This window comes from Branchiostoma lanceolatum, chromosome 17 (assembly GCF_035083965.1).
Source record: "Branchiostoma lanceolatum isolate klBraLanc5 chromosome 17, klBraLanc5.hap2, whole genome shotgun sequence".
Lineage (NCBI taxonomy): Eukaryota > Metazoa > Chordata > Leptocardii > Amphioxiformes > Branchiostomatidae > Branchiostoma > Branchiostoma lanceolatum.
In genome coordinates this window covers 13981776-13997868 of record NC_089738.1, presented here as the reverse complement: position 1 = coordinate 13997868, position 16093 = coordinate 13981776, and the positions used below count along the sequence as shown (strand labels likewise).

The 16093-nt window shown below is 40.0% G+C and overlaps 1 protein-coding gene across 9 annotated transcripts in view; it reads right to left on the bottom strand.

The window, feature by feature from the left end:
• The window catches only part of LOC136423183 (mitogen-activated protein kinase kinase kinase kinase 4-like), a 70710-nt gene that overhangs the window by 28695 nt on the left and 25922 nt on the right, over nucleotides 1-16093 (bottom strand). For all 9 annotated transcript variants that reach the window (XM_066411246.1, XM_066411243.1, XM_066411249.1 and 6 more), the window contains exon 3: nucleotides 8665-8721. In XM_066411246.1, coding sequence (XP_066267343.1) covers nucleotides 8665-8721 — 57 coding nt within the window. The remainder of the gene's footprint in view (nucleotides 1-8664; nucleotides 8722-16093) is intronic.

Below are 16093 nucleotides of genomic sequence, written 5' to 3'. Positions count from 1 at the left end.
GAGGGGCAACTGCTTCCCAACATGCCTACAATTACTTTGAATGCAAGATGACCTCGCTCAATTTTTTTCCCCAACATACCTACGATTGTGGACTATAAATTACTTTGAATTCCCTTTGCAAGATTACCTCGCTCAAGATTTCTTTACCAACACACCTATGACTGTGGATTATAAATTACTTATAATTCCCTTTGCAAGACTACCTTGTGAGCTAGTTCAAGATTTTCCAAACATCCCCAAGATCGTAGACTATACATTACTTTGAATTCCCTTTGCAAGACTACATGTACCTCGCTCAAGATTTTTCACAACAAGCCCACACTTTAAATTACTTGAAAATTTCCTTACAGAGCTTACCTCACTCACACATAAGTTTAATCTTCATCAAGTTATTCCAAACTGTATAACTACATGTTACAATAATCATTCTTATTATGTATATCATATTTACAAGTATAAATGTACAGGTGTAATTTCATTGCCTTCCAAGTTCAAAGACAATAGAGAAATGACTGTCGCTTCTTTATGTACAGTTATTAATTTGCATCATTTCACATGGTGCATGTGCAGGAATACCAAATCATACATGCTTTGTTCACAGCTGCAGCATCTTTCTGCAGGGAAAGGCTTATCTTTTTGCAGCTAACTTCCGTCTGACTATACCTTGGGGGAACTCATTTGTTCAGATTAATTTTGTGCCAGGGACACTATCAGACAGGGACTTATGACTGTCATATATCCACAGATTAGTCATGGGGAACACCTCGGGCATGTGGAAGGAAAGGTAACGAAAAGCTACCTCCGTTAGACGGGTGAAAAATGAGGTATCTGCACATTTCGTTGGAGTTTAAGTTTAATGCTAGCAATTCAAGAATGGGTGTAATTTTTGCAGTATCAAAGTGATTTCAATACGGCCACTTTTTTAAGCATCTTTAACTTTTGCTTGCCATATATATTTTTTGATCTATGTCTTGAAGAAGAAATGTGCCATGAAAATTGTAGACAATTAATAGGATTGCATGGTCTGCAATTCCTTTATACCATTAGCAGTTTACAATTGCTTTCCTCACTTAATACATGGTAATATCGAGGTATTCCCAACAGGACATACCGTCATCCTATTTCCCCCTAAGTACCCATAGACGACTGCAAGGATCTAACGCTTTTGATGTCCGATCGGTGCAAAGCCATAAAACGCGGCGCTTTCTGACGAAATAAGGTCGTGCTCTTGAATGCATCAATACCTCGGAGGCTCTTATCGCCGCCGCACAACGCTATACGCGGATGAAATATGCATCCAATGCTCCTTCATAAAACGATACGCGTTAACGATCCCCATACAAAATGACATCACTCTACCTCTTACCTATACAATCTATATGCTAATATTTCCTGGGTACAGTGTTTAAGAAAAATAATGAGCAATATTTAGTCACCATCTGATAACGAAAGAAACGAGATTAGCGGATATTTTTGTATTTTCTGTTGCATAAAATTCACCAGGCAGGTGGCTGCGGGAGCTAGGTGGTCTTGCATGATGTCATTTGTTTACATCTGTGGGTTAGACAGAACGATCGGTCATGGGTGTATCGGGGTGGGAAAGGACGACGGGTGAATAGCAATGCAGGCGAATCAATGGCTGCAGAAACTAGGTAATAACACATGCAGCGCACATCACACATACGTCACTTGTTTACTACACCGCTTACAGAGTGATACAGACACAGCTAGTGGGAAAAACAGACTTTGAAAAATTGTATTATGGATCAAAAACACCTGGATTCATCATATATCATATTAACGACTATAATTGAAAATGATATCTATTAGGTCCTCTGAATATCACAAATTTATAATCGATTCAAGGAAAACCAGGAATGATGCGCATGGGACGAATAAAATTTTTTTTTCTGTCTTTGGTAACATGAACATATCATCATTCTGTTTACTGCAGTGGTTACGAAGTGATACAAATACAGCTACAGGAAAAGAAACCACCTACATTCATCATATATTACATTGTACATTAAGACCTATGATTAAAAAAGATGTTTGTTAAACTCTATGGAAACGCCAAATTTCTATGGAAGAGGTGAATCAGGAATGATTCGCATGGGACGAATAAAAAAACTTGTCTTTTGCTTGAGCACATCAATCAGTATATTATGGGAAGGAAAGCCAGCAATATTCATGGATCCCCCTCTACCTCTGAGTCTTAGTACCCTCCCTAATGAATTAACTTGTTCTTGACCATCCAACCCTTCACGTTGAAATATTTTCTAAACCGCCTCCCCTGAACTTTTTAAATGGCACGGCCCTCAATGGTTTTCCCTTCAGAAATGCTTGGAAAGGGCATTTGATATTATGTACTGGTAAAAACAAATTATACAAGTTGTTTGTGCTACATCATGTCTATCCCGCGGGGCTGGTCGCACGTCCATTCATGTGACCGTGACCATTTTACGCGGCTAAGCGGAGCCCTGGCATTTCAAACAAGTGTTTTACGATCTTCCGAGGAAAAGTCGGGCATATATTCTCCCCACCTGATGAACTAAACGAGGAATATGATTTACGGTCTTTGTGGTTGGTATCGGGGAAGGGGGCTTACGGCGCAGGAATATCTACCGCAGGGGGTAACCTGTTTGTGTGTAGCTCGTGAGCTGGGACTTAACATTCACGCACATCCATCAATACTGTCTACGACCGGACAGACGGTGGGACTTATAAGTATCTTAAACTATACTTATGTATTTTTGATGTGTTAGCATCTCGTAATTTCAGCGTGTGTATTAATGTTGCGATGTCCATACATCAATTGAGCCATACATCTTTCTGCAAGCTGTTGGACAAGTGATACTTTGACAATAAACCATTATTATGGAGACTGCTCCAATGACATCCTCAATGGATAGACACTACTGCCGCCATGACACTGTAAAAGAGGCCACATTCACAGGATTTAATTCCGCAATAGGGAGAGAATGGATTGTTCGTTGTGGTTTTAAGTTTGCGGTTGAAACAAGGGGGTAGGTGGGCAGAAGAAATATCAAAATTTTCACGGTGGTTTCAAGTCTGCGGTGAAGAGGTCACCCCATAAACCACAAATATAAAACCATCGTGAACATTTTCCGCTTTTAGTTTTACAGTAATACAGAGATGTTCAAACTGCTGGCCTTTCCTCATTGATACAGCTGGTCTGGGAAGATAATGCACTACCTCAGGAGTCGAGTCCGAAGAGTGTCTTCACCACTGCAGGGCAGGATTTTGAGGATTAAGCAACCACAGGATTGAGAGATCACTGGTTTGATTCCTGGCTAGACGTTGTTCCAGATTTCCAAGATTTAGCAACTACAGGATCGAGAGGTTACTGGTTCGATTCCTGGCTAGACGTTGTTCCAGATTTCCAAGGTTTAGAAACCAGAGGATTGAGACGTCACTGGTTCGATTTTTAGCTTGACGTTGTGTCCTTGGGAAAGGCGCTTAGAGTGATTTTCCTTGTTCAAACAAGGTGTAAATGGGTACCTGCTTTCGGTCGGGAGGTACAAAGGTGGTGGAAAGAGGGGAATGGGCTGTTGGACCTTTATCATTTCCTACACTGTATTACAAAAATAGGTTTCAAGACCAATGTCAGCTAATTCTCTGAGATTATTTTCTCTAGTTCTGTCCACTGAATACCACAAAACAACCAGTGAAAGGTTATAAGGAATAACACGACTACTAGTTATACTGTAAGAAAAATCACTGGGACATGACTTGGAATATCATTCCGAAGTCTAATGCAGGAATATTATTACCAATTTGGGCTGACACGTTGTGAGATTTATTGATCACCGTGTAGTTTACTGTGGCTTTAAGCTGCCAGAACATGTGGAAACCGATAGGCTGGGATTACGTGCAGTTGCACACAGTATAACAAGAGTCTTAGGACCCAAAATCTCCATGAAACTTTTTCTTTTGTTAAACCTGTTCCCCCCATTCTATATTGCTCAATGGTATGACCCCCGGCCACATGTTGGGGGCTCAGGTTCCACAGTGACCCACTTTCGCTATCAGCTGTTAGTAGTGCTACAATGGCCAAAACTGCAAATATAGATTTCCCCATTACTTAGGCAAATTAAGTCCAATTTGCATAATTTGCACTTCATTGTATACAACCCTCTCCAAGCTACCTGCCAAGTAAATAACATGAAAATCTGTCGCTCCTTTCTTCAGTTATTCTCCTTTGAAAATATTTACAAACACGCCATTGCAGTTCCAGTGACACATACCAGGGGGCCCAAAATCGACCTTGACCTTTCTCCTCCCAGCACCTACCCACATACCAAACATCATTTCAATCCATCCACACGTTCTTCAGTTATGCTGATTTTAAGCGTCCGGTGACACATACATACATACACGGTGACACAAACATACACACACGCGCACACGCACGCAAACACAATAACTTCGCATGATTTGCACTTCAGTGTGTACATCTCCGTCCAACCTACCTGCGTACCAAATAACATGAAAATCTGTTGTTCCTCTCTTCAGTTAAAGCCCTTTAGAACATTTTTACAAATAGGCCATTGCAGTTCCAGGGACACAAACCAGGGGGCCCAAAATCGACCTTGACCATTCTCCTCCCAGCGCATACCCACATACCAAATATAATTACAATCCATCTACACGTTCTACAGTTATGCTGACTTTAAGCATCCGACGACACACATGCAAACGATTTACCTCCTTACTTATGCAAATTCGGTCTCATTTGCATAGTTTGCACTTAAGTGTGTAAAACTTGGTCTAACCTACCTGTGTACCAAAGCACATGACGATCTGTCCATCCACTCTTCAGTTCTTCTACATATAAGATTTTAACAAATACGCCATTGCAGTTCCAGTCACACATGCCAGGAAGCCCAAAATCAACCTTGACCTTCCTCCACCTAACACCCACCCACATACCAAAAATCATTTCAATCCATGTACAGGTTCTACAGTTATGGTGACTTTAAGCGTCCGGTGACACATACATACACACAAACACCAAACGCAAGCAAAACAGTATCTCATGAAAAAGCCTTTTTTCATGGAGATAACTAGAAATCGAAGATCTCATTCACATGTGAAATATTTTTCTAGTTTGTGTAAATTTCTTGTTTTATTCATTATTGTGATATTGTTCATTTCACATGGAACACACACACCGTGTTGTGTCATTTTTTCTGTGAGTATGGACATGAATCATAATTTTTGTACCAGTATATCTTTATATTACATTTTACTCATTTGAGTTTTACACAGAAAAATGTGCACATCTGTTGAAAGCAATGAATTTCAAATTAATGTTTCATGTACAAGTTGTACAAATACATTGTAGCTGGTACAATTGTCACACAATTAATTTCTTCTTCTTCCTGTAATTTTCAACTTTCAACATGATTTCATCAGACACAGATATCATTCTTACACTGACCCAAATTCAATAGATGCCTATAAACCATTCATTTATTCATTCAATCACTCACTCACTCACTCACTCACTCACTCAATCACTTACTAGTATACTACTATGAAGTTGCATTGGTCAGCTTTAAAAATGTCATTAATGTCAATGTCCTCTTGCCTTGTACATGCATGTCCACTCCAGTCATACCATATGAACTCTACACCAATAACAACCGGGATAATTGAAATGGCACACAGGAAGAGTAATTCAGTGTCTGAGGAATAATAGCTTGGTGACAAGGTCACGACAGGTCGCGAGGTCAGTGTCCGTGGGGAACCGTTGATGGATGGACAGCTTACTGCCCACCTAGGTGTAAATATTGATGTAACTGCCTGACCATTTGCTGTGCACGGCGCAAAATACTGTACGTTCATCTATTTTCACAGAGGCTGAATTTTGCGATAGAAGGGGGAACCTTAACAGTGTTTTCGCAGTGTGATACAGTAGGAATACAATGGAAATGCATATTCACAGTGTAATGGTTTACATATTTAAATTGCTTTTCTTAGAGTTACACACATTGATGTACACATTCAATTGTAACACAATGAGAAGTCACTATTGTAAGATTTTCATTAAAAAAAACAGGTGTTTTCTTCACTATAATATTTTCAGTTACTCAACAGTGATGAGTGGACATGAACGGTGGAATGCTGACATGACATCAGCATCAGGAGCAGGCGGCAGTGTCATGTAATCATCACTGGTGCTGACCTGGACACAAGGGTACTGCCCTGCTGACCCACAGACAATTCATTAGCATTTCTTATCTTTGTCAGAAGTTTTTTCTCTGTGTGTGTGTGTGTGTGTGTGTGTACATGTGTTATGAAATCATCGCTGGTGACGACCTGGTTACTAGAGTACTGCCCTGCTGACCCCACTGTCCAAAAGACCATTGGCATTAATTAGCATTTATTATTTTCGCCAGAAGGTTATATTTTCAGTAGCGTTCGTGTGTGTGTGTGTGTGTGTGTGTGTCTCTCTGTCTGCCTGAGAACACAATATGTCGAGAAGGTCAAGATGGATTGTTTTGAGATTTGGTATCTGGGTAGGTATTCATGAGACCTTGAAATGACTACATTTTGGGCCCTCTAGCAGTCTGTTATGACACTGCAGCGGAACTTTTTTTTTTATCTCTTGACCTGAAGATGGTATGGTCACCAAATTGGAGCGGTAGATAGCTCTTGTTAAACCTGCTCAGGGCAGAATAAGCTCGTTCACATTTTGAACTGAGCATGTGTGAGGTCAAAGGTGAAGGCCCCTAAGCAGTTCAATGTCAATGTCATCATCATGTTGACTCTAGCTCTTTGTTGTGGCCTCATACATATATGGGCATTATATGCACATCTAATATTTATTGTTCAGACCATGGACAGAATCGTAGAAGCATGCTTTCTGTCTGGACGATTTGTGACATGTATGTTCTGTGACAACCATGACTTCAATGTCATTATCATGTTGACACTGACTCTTTGTTGTGGCTTCAAACACGTATGCATATTTAATGTTCATTGTAAATCTTTCTTTGTGTATACATACATGTACGGTCATATGGTATGTGTATGTTATCTCCTACTTGTATGGTGTGCCCCCCAAAGAAAACAATTCAGAATACCACTTAGAGCTCTCTCTACACACTGGAATAATAGTGCTGTACCACCTTGTTATGATCTTATCACCACCTTTTTCCGATACATGTAATTTTCCTTAAAAGTTAAATGTATAGAATTGACTTGTTTAGGGCTGAGTTTTACTATCTATACTATAGACTTATAGCACTATCTTGCTCTAAATTTCTGAGAAAACCTGTGCCACTTTTCTCCTAACAAATGAACGTTTTGATCCGATAATGCAACAAAATGGAGAGGAAGAGCGGACTAAGTCCGGGTAAGTCGCTCAAATGATGATGATGATTGCTAGAACATGGGTGAAGCTTACTTCCTGCACTTTGCAGCTTCTTTTCTGTCTTATTCCTGACTTAAGATTGTCTCCAGTGGGTGACCTTGGCTTGCACCCTGAACAACTTCCTATGGGCATAGCAAAATTATTGTTGTGTTTCTGATTAGTTAGAGTCCTGAAAAAAGTAGGGTCAGTAGGTTGGGATTGTTTTCTTTGGTCCCTTTTTGTTTTAGATTCGGCTAATAATCTAAGGGTGTTCAAAGGTTAGTGGGTTAGCAATTTTCTATAGAAGCAGAAATGAAGTAGCCTGAGTGTCATCCCGTTTCAGTTCCAGGCTCTTCCTTCACTGTGAAGGTAGACCCTGGCTACAAATGAAGCATATTGGAAAATGACATTTTCATTATGCAGGTGTCAGATCAAAAATTTCATCATGTCCCATGCCAGTGGTCGACCACAAAAAGGTATAGGGTTGGCAGGTTTCTGTTAGTCAGTTGGTTAACCAGAAACCCAACATTTTTTTCCTAGTCCTTGCCTACGGTGCTTTGTTGCAAGGCAATTTTGTATTGATCTGAGTAGACAAACATTTTTTTGCAGGGCAGACAGTAAGAGAGAGGTCGCGGGATGGACTGACCCCATCTCCTGCCCGACGCACAATCAGCAAGAATTCTTCCACTACAGATGCATTAGTCATCCTTGAGTGATGAACGTCAATTAGTGGGGTACGCCGGGGAGCTACAGGCGCTGCTCTTCTGGATACATGTAGCTGACCAGATACCGACAAATGTTTGTTCGCTTGTTGCTATATTTCCTACTTCACAAATCCTGTTAAAATGTTTGTTCGTTCAGACCCTTGTAGTGCCTAGTCGCACATAGGGCAGCAAGCTTCCTTGCTATTTCAGTAGCAGGGTATAGTTCTACTGGGAGGGGTTGCTAGCTATTCCCCGATAACAAGCTCGAGGTACCTCCTTGAACACGGGACCTCCATTTTACATCCCTGACGAAAGACGGGTGCAGCCCCAACTGAGATGCCCTTCCCAGTATTTGAACCAGTTACCAACTATTTGGAACCAGGAGCTCAACTGTGCAGCTGCTACCAGTTGAGCTACAGGGAAATCCCTAGACAAATGTTGTGTTTCTCTGTTAGAAGTTATTTCTAAAGGACAGAAGAATTACTAGTACTTACCATAAGTCTATGAACTTTATCTGCCTATAAAGTATATGTCTTTTGTGTGTGTTACATTATGACAACAGTTGCCATGGAAACCTACCTCAGTAACATCCATGACCTTGATGGCCGCCAACTGCCCAGTCTTGGTGTGGCGACCCTGCAGAACAGAACAACAAATGTTTAATGATAAACAAACTAACAAACAAACAAAAGATTACAGTTACTACATGTATAAGCATATATCTTGATATTCATATCATCTGTAACAATATTGAAAATGGAATAAATGGATATTCAACAGTCTCAGATCGATATTCTGATAAAGCTTGCAATAAATGTGAACTATGGAATAGGAATCAGCTAAAACAAATCTAGAAAATAGACTTTACTCAAAGAAACAATGGGAACAATAGCCGAAACAAACATTACATATATTCAAAAGCTCTATTCTGAATCTTAGTTGATGATCATCGCAAACACATGCTTTACAATCAGCTGTGAGCCTTGCTTCAAACGTGGGAGAACAAGACTTAGTCTTTGTTTTCTCTATATGATATATCAAAGTTAGGACGACAAGACAAACAATAAGGGAATCCAAGGGGTCTCAAAAAAAAATATATACTGTATGTTATCATTTATGATGCCCTTTTCTGCTATTTTAATATACCAGACAAATTCAGGCTGAAAATGAAGCTAAGGAATAGGGTTAACCAGAAGCAAACTTGGATCCACAAACTAGAAATGCATAACAACAATCATCCACCTGCGGAAGATAGCAAACACTTATTTTCTATTCTTCACGAATAACAGTTGGGAAAAGTGAGAGTGAATAGAAATCATATAGCAATAATTACTATTTCCTTTATACCGTTTTTACATAATATGCTGTCTTGTTAAGGCCATTTCATATGCATAATTCCATCAATTTCCAACCGAATGAAGCTGAGGGAATTACAGGTGGTCCTGAGCCGGTGGGTATGCGGTAAGCCGTAATCCCGTAACTCAGAGAGAGCGAGAGAGAAGATACACACATCTGTAGGCTGACCTCATCCCTCATCCATGCAGTAAATGCCAGGTATTCCCAGCAGAAATCTACAGGGGCCAGCATTACAAATTGGATTTGCATGCATATTCCCTGAACATCAGGGGGAGCCTGGTTAGCAACCTTGTAAAAACAACCACACATACAGGTCTCACTCCCTATAGCCTGAATGTCAGACCCCATCTCTAGTGTAACATGCATTGTATGCATCATATTCTTTATTTGCACAGGTAAAAACAATACATACATACATCTAAGCAAGGTACATTAGGATTTGTGCTGGGGAAAGTTGAGACCAATATGGTCTATGAGAGTCCTTTCCCATTTTTCTTGGAATAACATATCTTAGGGTCAAAGTCTTTCTAACTTGGGGGCCTGCTGCAGAATTTTCTTGGGATATGTTGCTGTTAGCCCTAGAGCTGAGGAGTTGGATTGTGAAGGCCCTTGAAACAGTCTGCCACCAACAATGTTAACACTGAAGCTAAGTTTCTAAGAGAGTTTCACAAATTTTCATGAATCATGTGTGGAATAATTTAACAAACTCGATCCCAAAACCTTTTGCAAAACCAAGTCAATTTACTGCTGTCGTTCACCCAACATGCACACCTGGAAAGGGTTGCAGTCCTTAGGACGGGGCGCTAATCTATGGTCCAATATATGCGGTCCATTGGTTTTGTGGAAATCCTGTCTATGAATAAGTATTGATTGGTATGGAAATTCTTTACTAATATTTCATCAAAGGCAGATTATAACTATTGATTTGGCCAAAATATACCCAGTCCATTCAAGTAATGGTCGGAATACACTAATTACAGTAGACTAACCAAATGCACATTAAGTTCTTCCTTATAGAAAGTGATATGATATATGGGGCTATTACCGGCTTATTAAACCTGCAAAATAAATTAGGGAAACCCCAATTCATGTTGGTGCTTCTGTGGGAATAGTTCAGGCATGAGTTACACTGTGTATAAAAGCAGATTGCCCAGGCTGCATTATTGTGTACCACGTGGCAAGGGTTTTAATCTAGAAAATGACATTACCGGTAGCAGGTTATGAATACCATTGGTATGTGTGCGCGTGGGCCTTGATTTCGTTACATTTCTTGTTGCTCCTCAAAACCTCATCTATGAAGAGTGTGAGATATACAATGGACACATAGAAAAAGTCTTAGTAAAGGGATGTAATTTTCTCACCAACTTGTTAATCCTAACAAATTCAACCTGTCTATCAATCAAATCAAACATAACCTTTTGCTAACGACCAGGCTTGGCAGCCGTGGCTATGAAAAATTGGCGACACAAACAACTAATTTCCGTCATCTGTTGCTCCGCCCAAACGCTATTTCTAGAATGACATTGTCTCCGTGCCCAAGTCACAATCATATTATTGACTGCCATCTTCTAACCTTTCTGTACGCGTCCAAGTAATAATGCAATCTGCGAGACTAGAACAGAGTTATCGTTCATTAATCTTTGCCTTTTCTCTAACGTTTGGCTGCCTCCATGCCTGAATGAAACTGAAATTTGGTTAGGGTTCCATTTTGACTTGACCTTGTCTTATGACGCAATTCCGTATTCCGGGTAACTTGTTGTGTTCCATACAAGAGCTATCTGCCATCCAAAAATCATGGCCATAGCATGTCCAGAACATGAGACATCAAAACTAGAAGATCCGCTGCAGTACCATGGACAACAGCCAGGTGACTCATTTCCAGTTTCTGTCACATCCTACTAACATACCAAATATGAAACCAATCCATCCAGTGGTTCTTGAGTTATCTTGGTGACAAACAAACAAACAAACAAACAGACACACAGACAGACAACACTGCCCAAAATAGTTAACAGAACGTTAATTCAGACTTCAGGTAACTGGTGTAGAGAACCCATGTTTTTGAGAGGATCTCAAATCAAAGATGGTGCTGATTTCAATGCACACACAATGTTTACGTCTTAATGTTATAAAACTATTATCCGACACAAAACACAGCAGCTATTGAGCATCAGTCCCTGATGAAAACCAAACGACCCACAGGTACTCTACCTTGACTCTGTGGGAAAAAAGTGATACCCCATGCAGAGAAGACCTTTTAATGTTGAACCTGAATTGAGACTAAAATCAATTAAGTGTGAGTGCAATTACAGCGTTGCCTTAACCTTTTGACAGTTATTTGCACAAGGCAGGAAATATTAATGAATTAGTTCCTGTATTTTGTAAGTGAAATGAATTCACAGATGGCAATTTCTTTTAGGGGACAAATGTTGATCATGACTGTACTCTTTGATGAATGTCAGGAAGTATAGATATTAGAAAAGGTTAAATTTAATACTGTATATACCTTCAGCAAGATATTTATGTTCCTATTTGTTAGTTGATTTTTTCTCTCTGATTTTTAAGTAAGATAGTGCTCTAACTGAATAAGTTATGAGTGGGCTTTAATGGTTTTTGGTGCAAACTGTAAGTTTGCAATGCAAACTGTACTCCCTGGCCAGCTAACTCCTCTGGTATGTTATCTGTCTATTTGGCCAATTTCTACTATTTTTCTAGCGACCTGTGGAGTCTGGTAGAGGCTAGTTTTTGCCATGTGGATATCTTTCCGTCCAAGAAAAAAAGTTACTTTGGGTCCCCTAGTGGCGTCTTTCAGAACTGCACTTGGTTTATCTCTATTGTACATTTCAGTTAAATTTTCTTCTCCCCTAGCAGCTTTCTGAGAACTGCAATTGATTATACCATATTGAGACTCAATTCCCTCAAGGCCTCTAAAATTGCAGATGTAAAACAATTTCAGCTACAAAAACGTCACAATAATGGGAAAAGTGGGAATTTATGGCCAAACATCCAGACATAAAAAAGGAAAAGATCGCTATCTCCCTCCAGTACATTTGTCTGGCATGTCGACTACCTTTGAAAAGGTAAACAGGTCAGTATCATGTTTCAAGTCGAACATAAAAAATCAGACACCTTTTGAAATAGAGAGGATGCCCAGTTGGGTTATGAGACATCATGACGCCAATCTGCCCATTATACAAAGTACAATGCAGGTATGAGGACACATAAATTTTATCAAACATACTAGGACATCCAAATGCCTATTCTCTCGTCCTCTATCTCCCTCAAAGCTATATTAGGCCGTAGGAAGTAACTTTTATGGATGACATCAGCATGTGCATTGATTTTCGCCAGATTTTCAATTTCTGAATTCAACAGCATCTTTAATGTCTCCACCATACTCCTTACGTGCATTCATAAGATATCAAACCCATGGAAGTCTCTAGCCTTGCCTCCATAAAGAGAGACAAAGAGGAAAGGTACAGTAAGTTTATTTGCGCCTTTATGAAATATAACTGAAGTCTTGTGCCACGCATGGCAGCATCTACGATAATGAAAGGCGGTTATATATATCCGACTAGCTTAAGGAGAATGATCTTTGATGTATAGAAAGCTATGTCCTTGGTACTGAAAAGCTATTCTTTCCATCTCCCTATTTGGCAACATTTTGATTAACTACAAGCTGCAAAACATGTCTGTGCTCTTTTTAGACAGTCGTGATCAATATAACAAACACATCACCTTGTATGGGCAGTGGTTCAAACTTTTAGCAGTATCTTTGCATTTAATGTGCAAATAGTCTGCATTCAAGCTGCATAAAGGCAGTGATAGACATGCTTTCAAGGGTTGTAAAGACGTAGAATGTACACAAATAGGTGACAAGTTAAGTCAAACATTTTTCGCTAACATTACAAATAGACGATTAGAGGGGTTACCTGAAGTCAGAGAGGTTAACTGAAGTCACATAGGCTAAGAGAATACATATGGCAGAAAAGAACAAGAAATTAAAGACCTCAGACCTCCTAGATGATGGGTCTAGAGTTTTTGTGAATTTCTTAATGCCATAAAGCTAGCCTTATCATTAGTTGATACTCAATAAGTCCCAAAGAACCAGGGTATCCCAGATTAAGGTCATTGACCTGGTCGGGCAGAACAGCTTTCGAAGGACTATACCACACTACTTTCAGGGCTTCTTGGCCTGTGATGCTGCAGTACCTTAAAATACTGCTTGGGGGCCAAAAATCGCCATGTATCTTTCAGTCCTACTACCCACGTACCAAAATTCATACAAATCCATCCTAAGGATCTAGAGTTATAGGTGCAAACACACATACACAACCAAAAACAGCACTATCCTCGGAGGTGAACCACCTTGTCGGAGGTAAAAAAACATGAGCCATAATGTAGAGCAATGTACGTAAGGCTCTGTCCTTGGTGCTGAACAGGTAACCAAACAAAACACTAAACATTTTTCTTCTTGTTTGTCATTTTAGCTTCTGAATGCGTTCAAAAAAGGAGATTTACCTGTATTTCTTACCAACCTGACTTCAGACCTTGACGACAAATAACTTTACTAAAACTGCTTTTCAATGATTTGAAATCTTATGAAGCAAAACTTCCAACTGAAAAGAATTTTGCCTACCAGTCATTTCAACTTCAAACACAAGTCACTCTACAAGGGATTGCAACTACGTCATTGTTTGTATTGGTTTAACACACCTGGTTGGGACAAGGCCTTTTGTAGCTGATAACATCAGTGTAGCTAGGGACTAGTCAAGTTTGTTAAGTCCACAGCGCAGAGGTAACCAGACAACCACAACAAAAATACCCGTGTCTCCACTACACAACACAAAGGAAGGTCCACTTGATGTCACGTCATCAGTCATAATCAAACAGACAGAAGCTCTAGTTTCAGGGACATGTGCCACTCTTGTCCAACCCTACTCTTTCCTAGACATCTTTTTAAACACCAAGGAAAATACCTTTTTGATTGCAGTTCTTTCCGTTAGTTTGCTGGTTTGGAACAAAATCAAACAGACTGAAAACATTTGCGATGCAAAGGAAAATACCTTTCTGATTGCATTTCTTTCTGTCTGTTTGTTGGTTGGTTGGCTGGACAGTTTGGAACAAAAGCATACCAATTGAGCCAAATATAGCATCTTTTCCAATTCAAAAATACCTTTCAGCTTGGAGTGTCTGGCAAAACTAGGCTGCCAACATCAACACAACCAGGCGCTCTGTTGTGACTTCTGGGCAAACTAGTGTTCAACTATGCGGTACGAAGAATTTGTCAATAACCATGAATTCTGGATATCGAATAATGTGCTACATAGAATTAAAGCCACCAACTACACTTCACGAAGACTTTACAAAAAATACTTCACGTTGAAATAGACAAGAGGGGGAACAGTAAACGGTGAATTGAAATAGGTTTGCGCTTTGCGGAAAAAGATATACAAACCCTCTAAAAGGGCAATGAAGCTTGCACTGTTAGCATCATTACTCTCCTGTCATAAGTAGGGAGGAAAAAGCCAAATCCAATAAACGGACAGGCGCCATACAGAAAATCAAGTTTGCGTGGCCTATCCAATCTATCCAAGTCTCAAGGTCAAACACCTTTGACTCTGTTTACAGACCGTAACAATACCATTGATGCCTTTTTGTCTCAAGGTCGTGGAGAACAAAGGCCACTTCAGACAAAACCTGTTAACCTTGACTTTTTTGGCCTGCCACTCCTGTTCACTGTTCCGTGACCTCCAGACAGCTGACTGTTTGCTATTGTTTGCTACACACACATACAGGCAAGTGTCTGCCTATCAACACTGGGAAATTAGATGCTGACAGACAATTGGCTCTAAGTAGTACTTAGACAGAACGTATTGTATAAGGTATTGTATAAGGTCATGTACGTGTATTTAAGGATGGTATCCCATCTATAGTTTCCAAATGTTGCGCCAGAAAAATATTGTACGCAATGGGCAAAACTCTGATGCAACATTGACTACACATCCAACAGAAACCATGATGAATTCTATTATAAAGCCTAACAGTTGACTTTGCCAGCCAACTGATTATTGATAATACCAACAATTCACCAGCCAGGCTGATCACCGGCATCCCATGTATGCAAATTACGTTCTGAGACAGAGCTGCTCTAAGTGTAACAACATTGACGGCAATGCTGAGTGTCACATCATCACCCTGCTAACTTCTCCAGTGTTGCTATATTAGGCAACAGCAAGGAAACAACAGGACAGCAGCACATCTTACAGCCTGTCCCCACATTCTCCAGTTGACTGAGGCCCACTTGTTCTTGCTTGGCTGTCAACGATGATGACAAATAAACAGTTTGTGTTTCGTCCGTCCCACAGCAAATTGCTTCCTGCAGAAAGCAATGTCACGCGACACACCTGTTAATTATACAGGCTTCCAAGAAAGCACATGACTCTCTCTTACTGCTTGTACTTGCCTTTCTAGTCAAAACCAACAGCTGCAATCTTGTGTTTGTAACTCAAGTGTCTGATTTCGTTCCTTCATTCCTTCGATTCTAGTAGTGCCTAGTGGTACATACTTAGTGCAGCAAGTTTCATTGCTGTTTCAGTAGCAGGGTATATTTTTACAGGGAGGGGTCGCTAGCCATTCCTCTTTAACATGC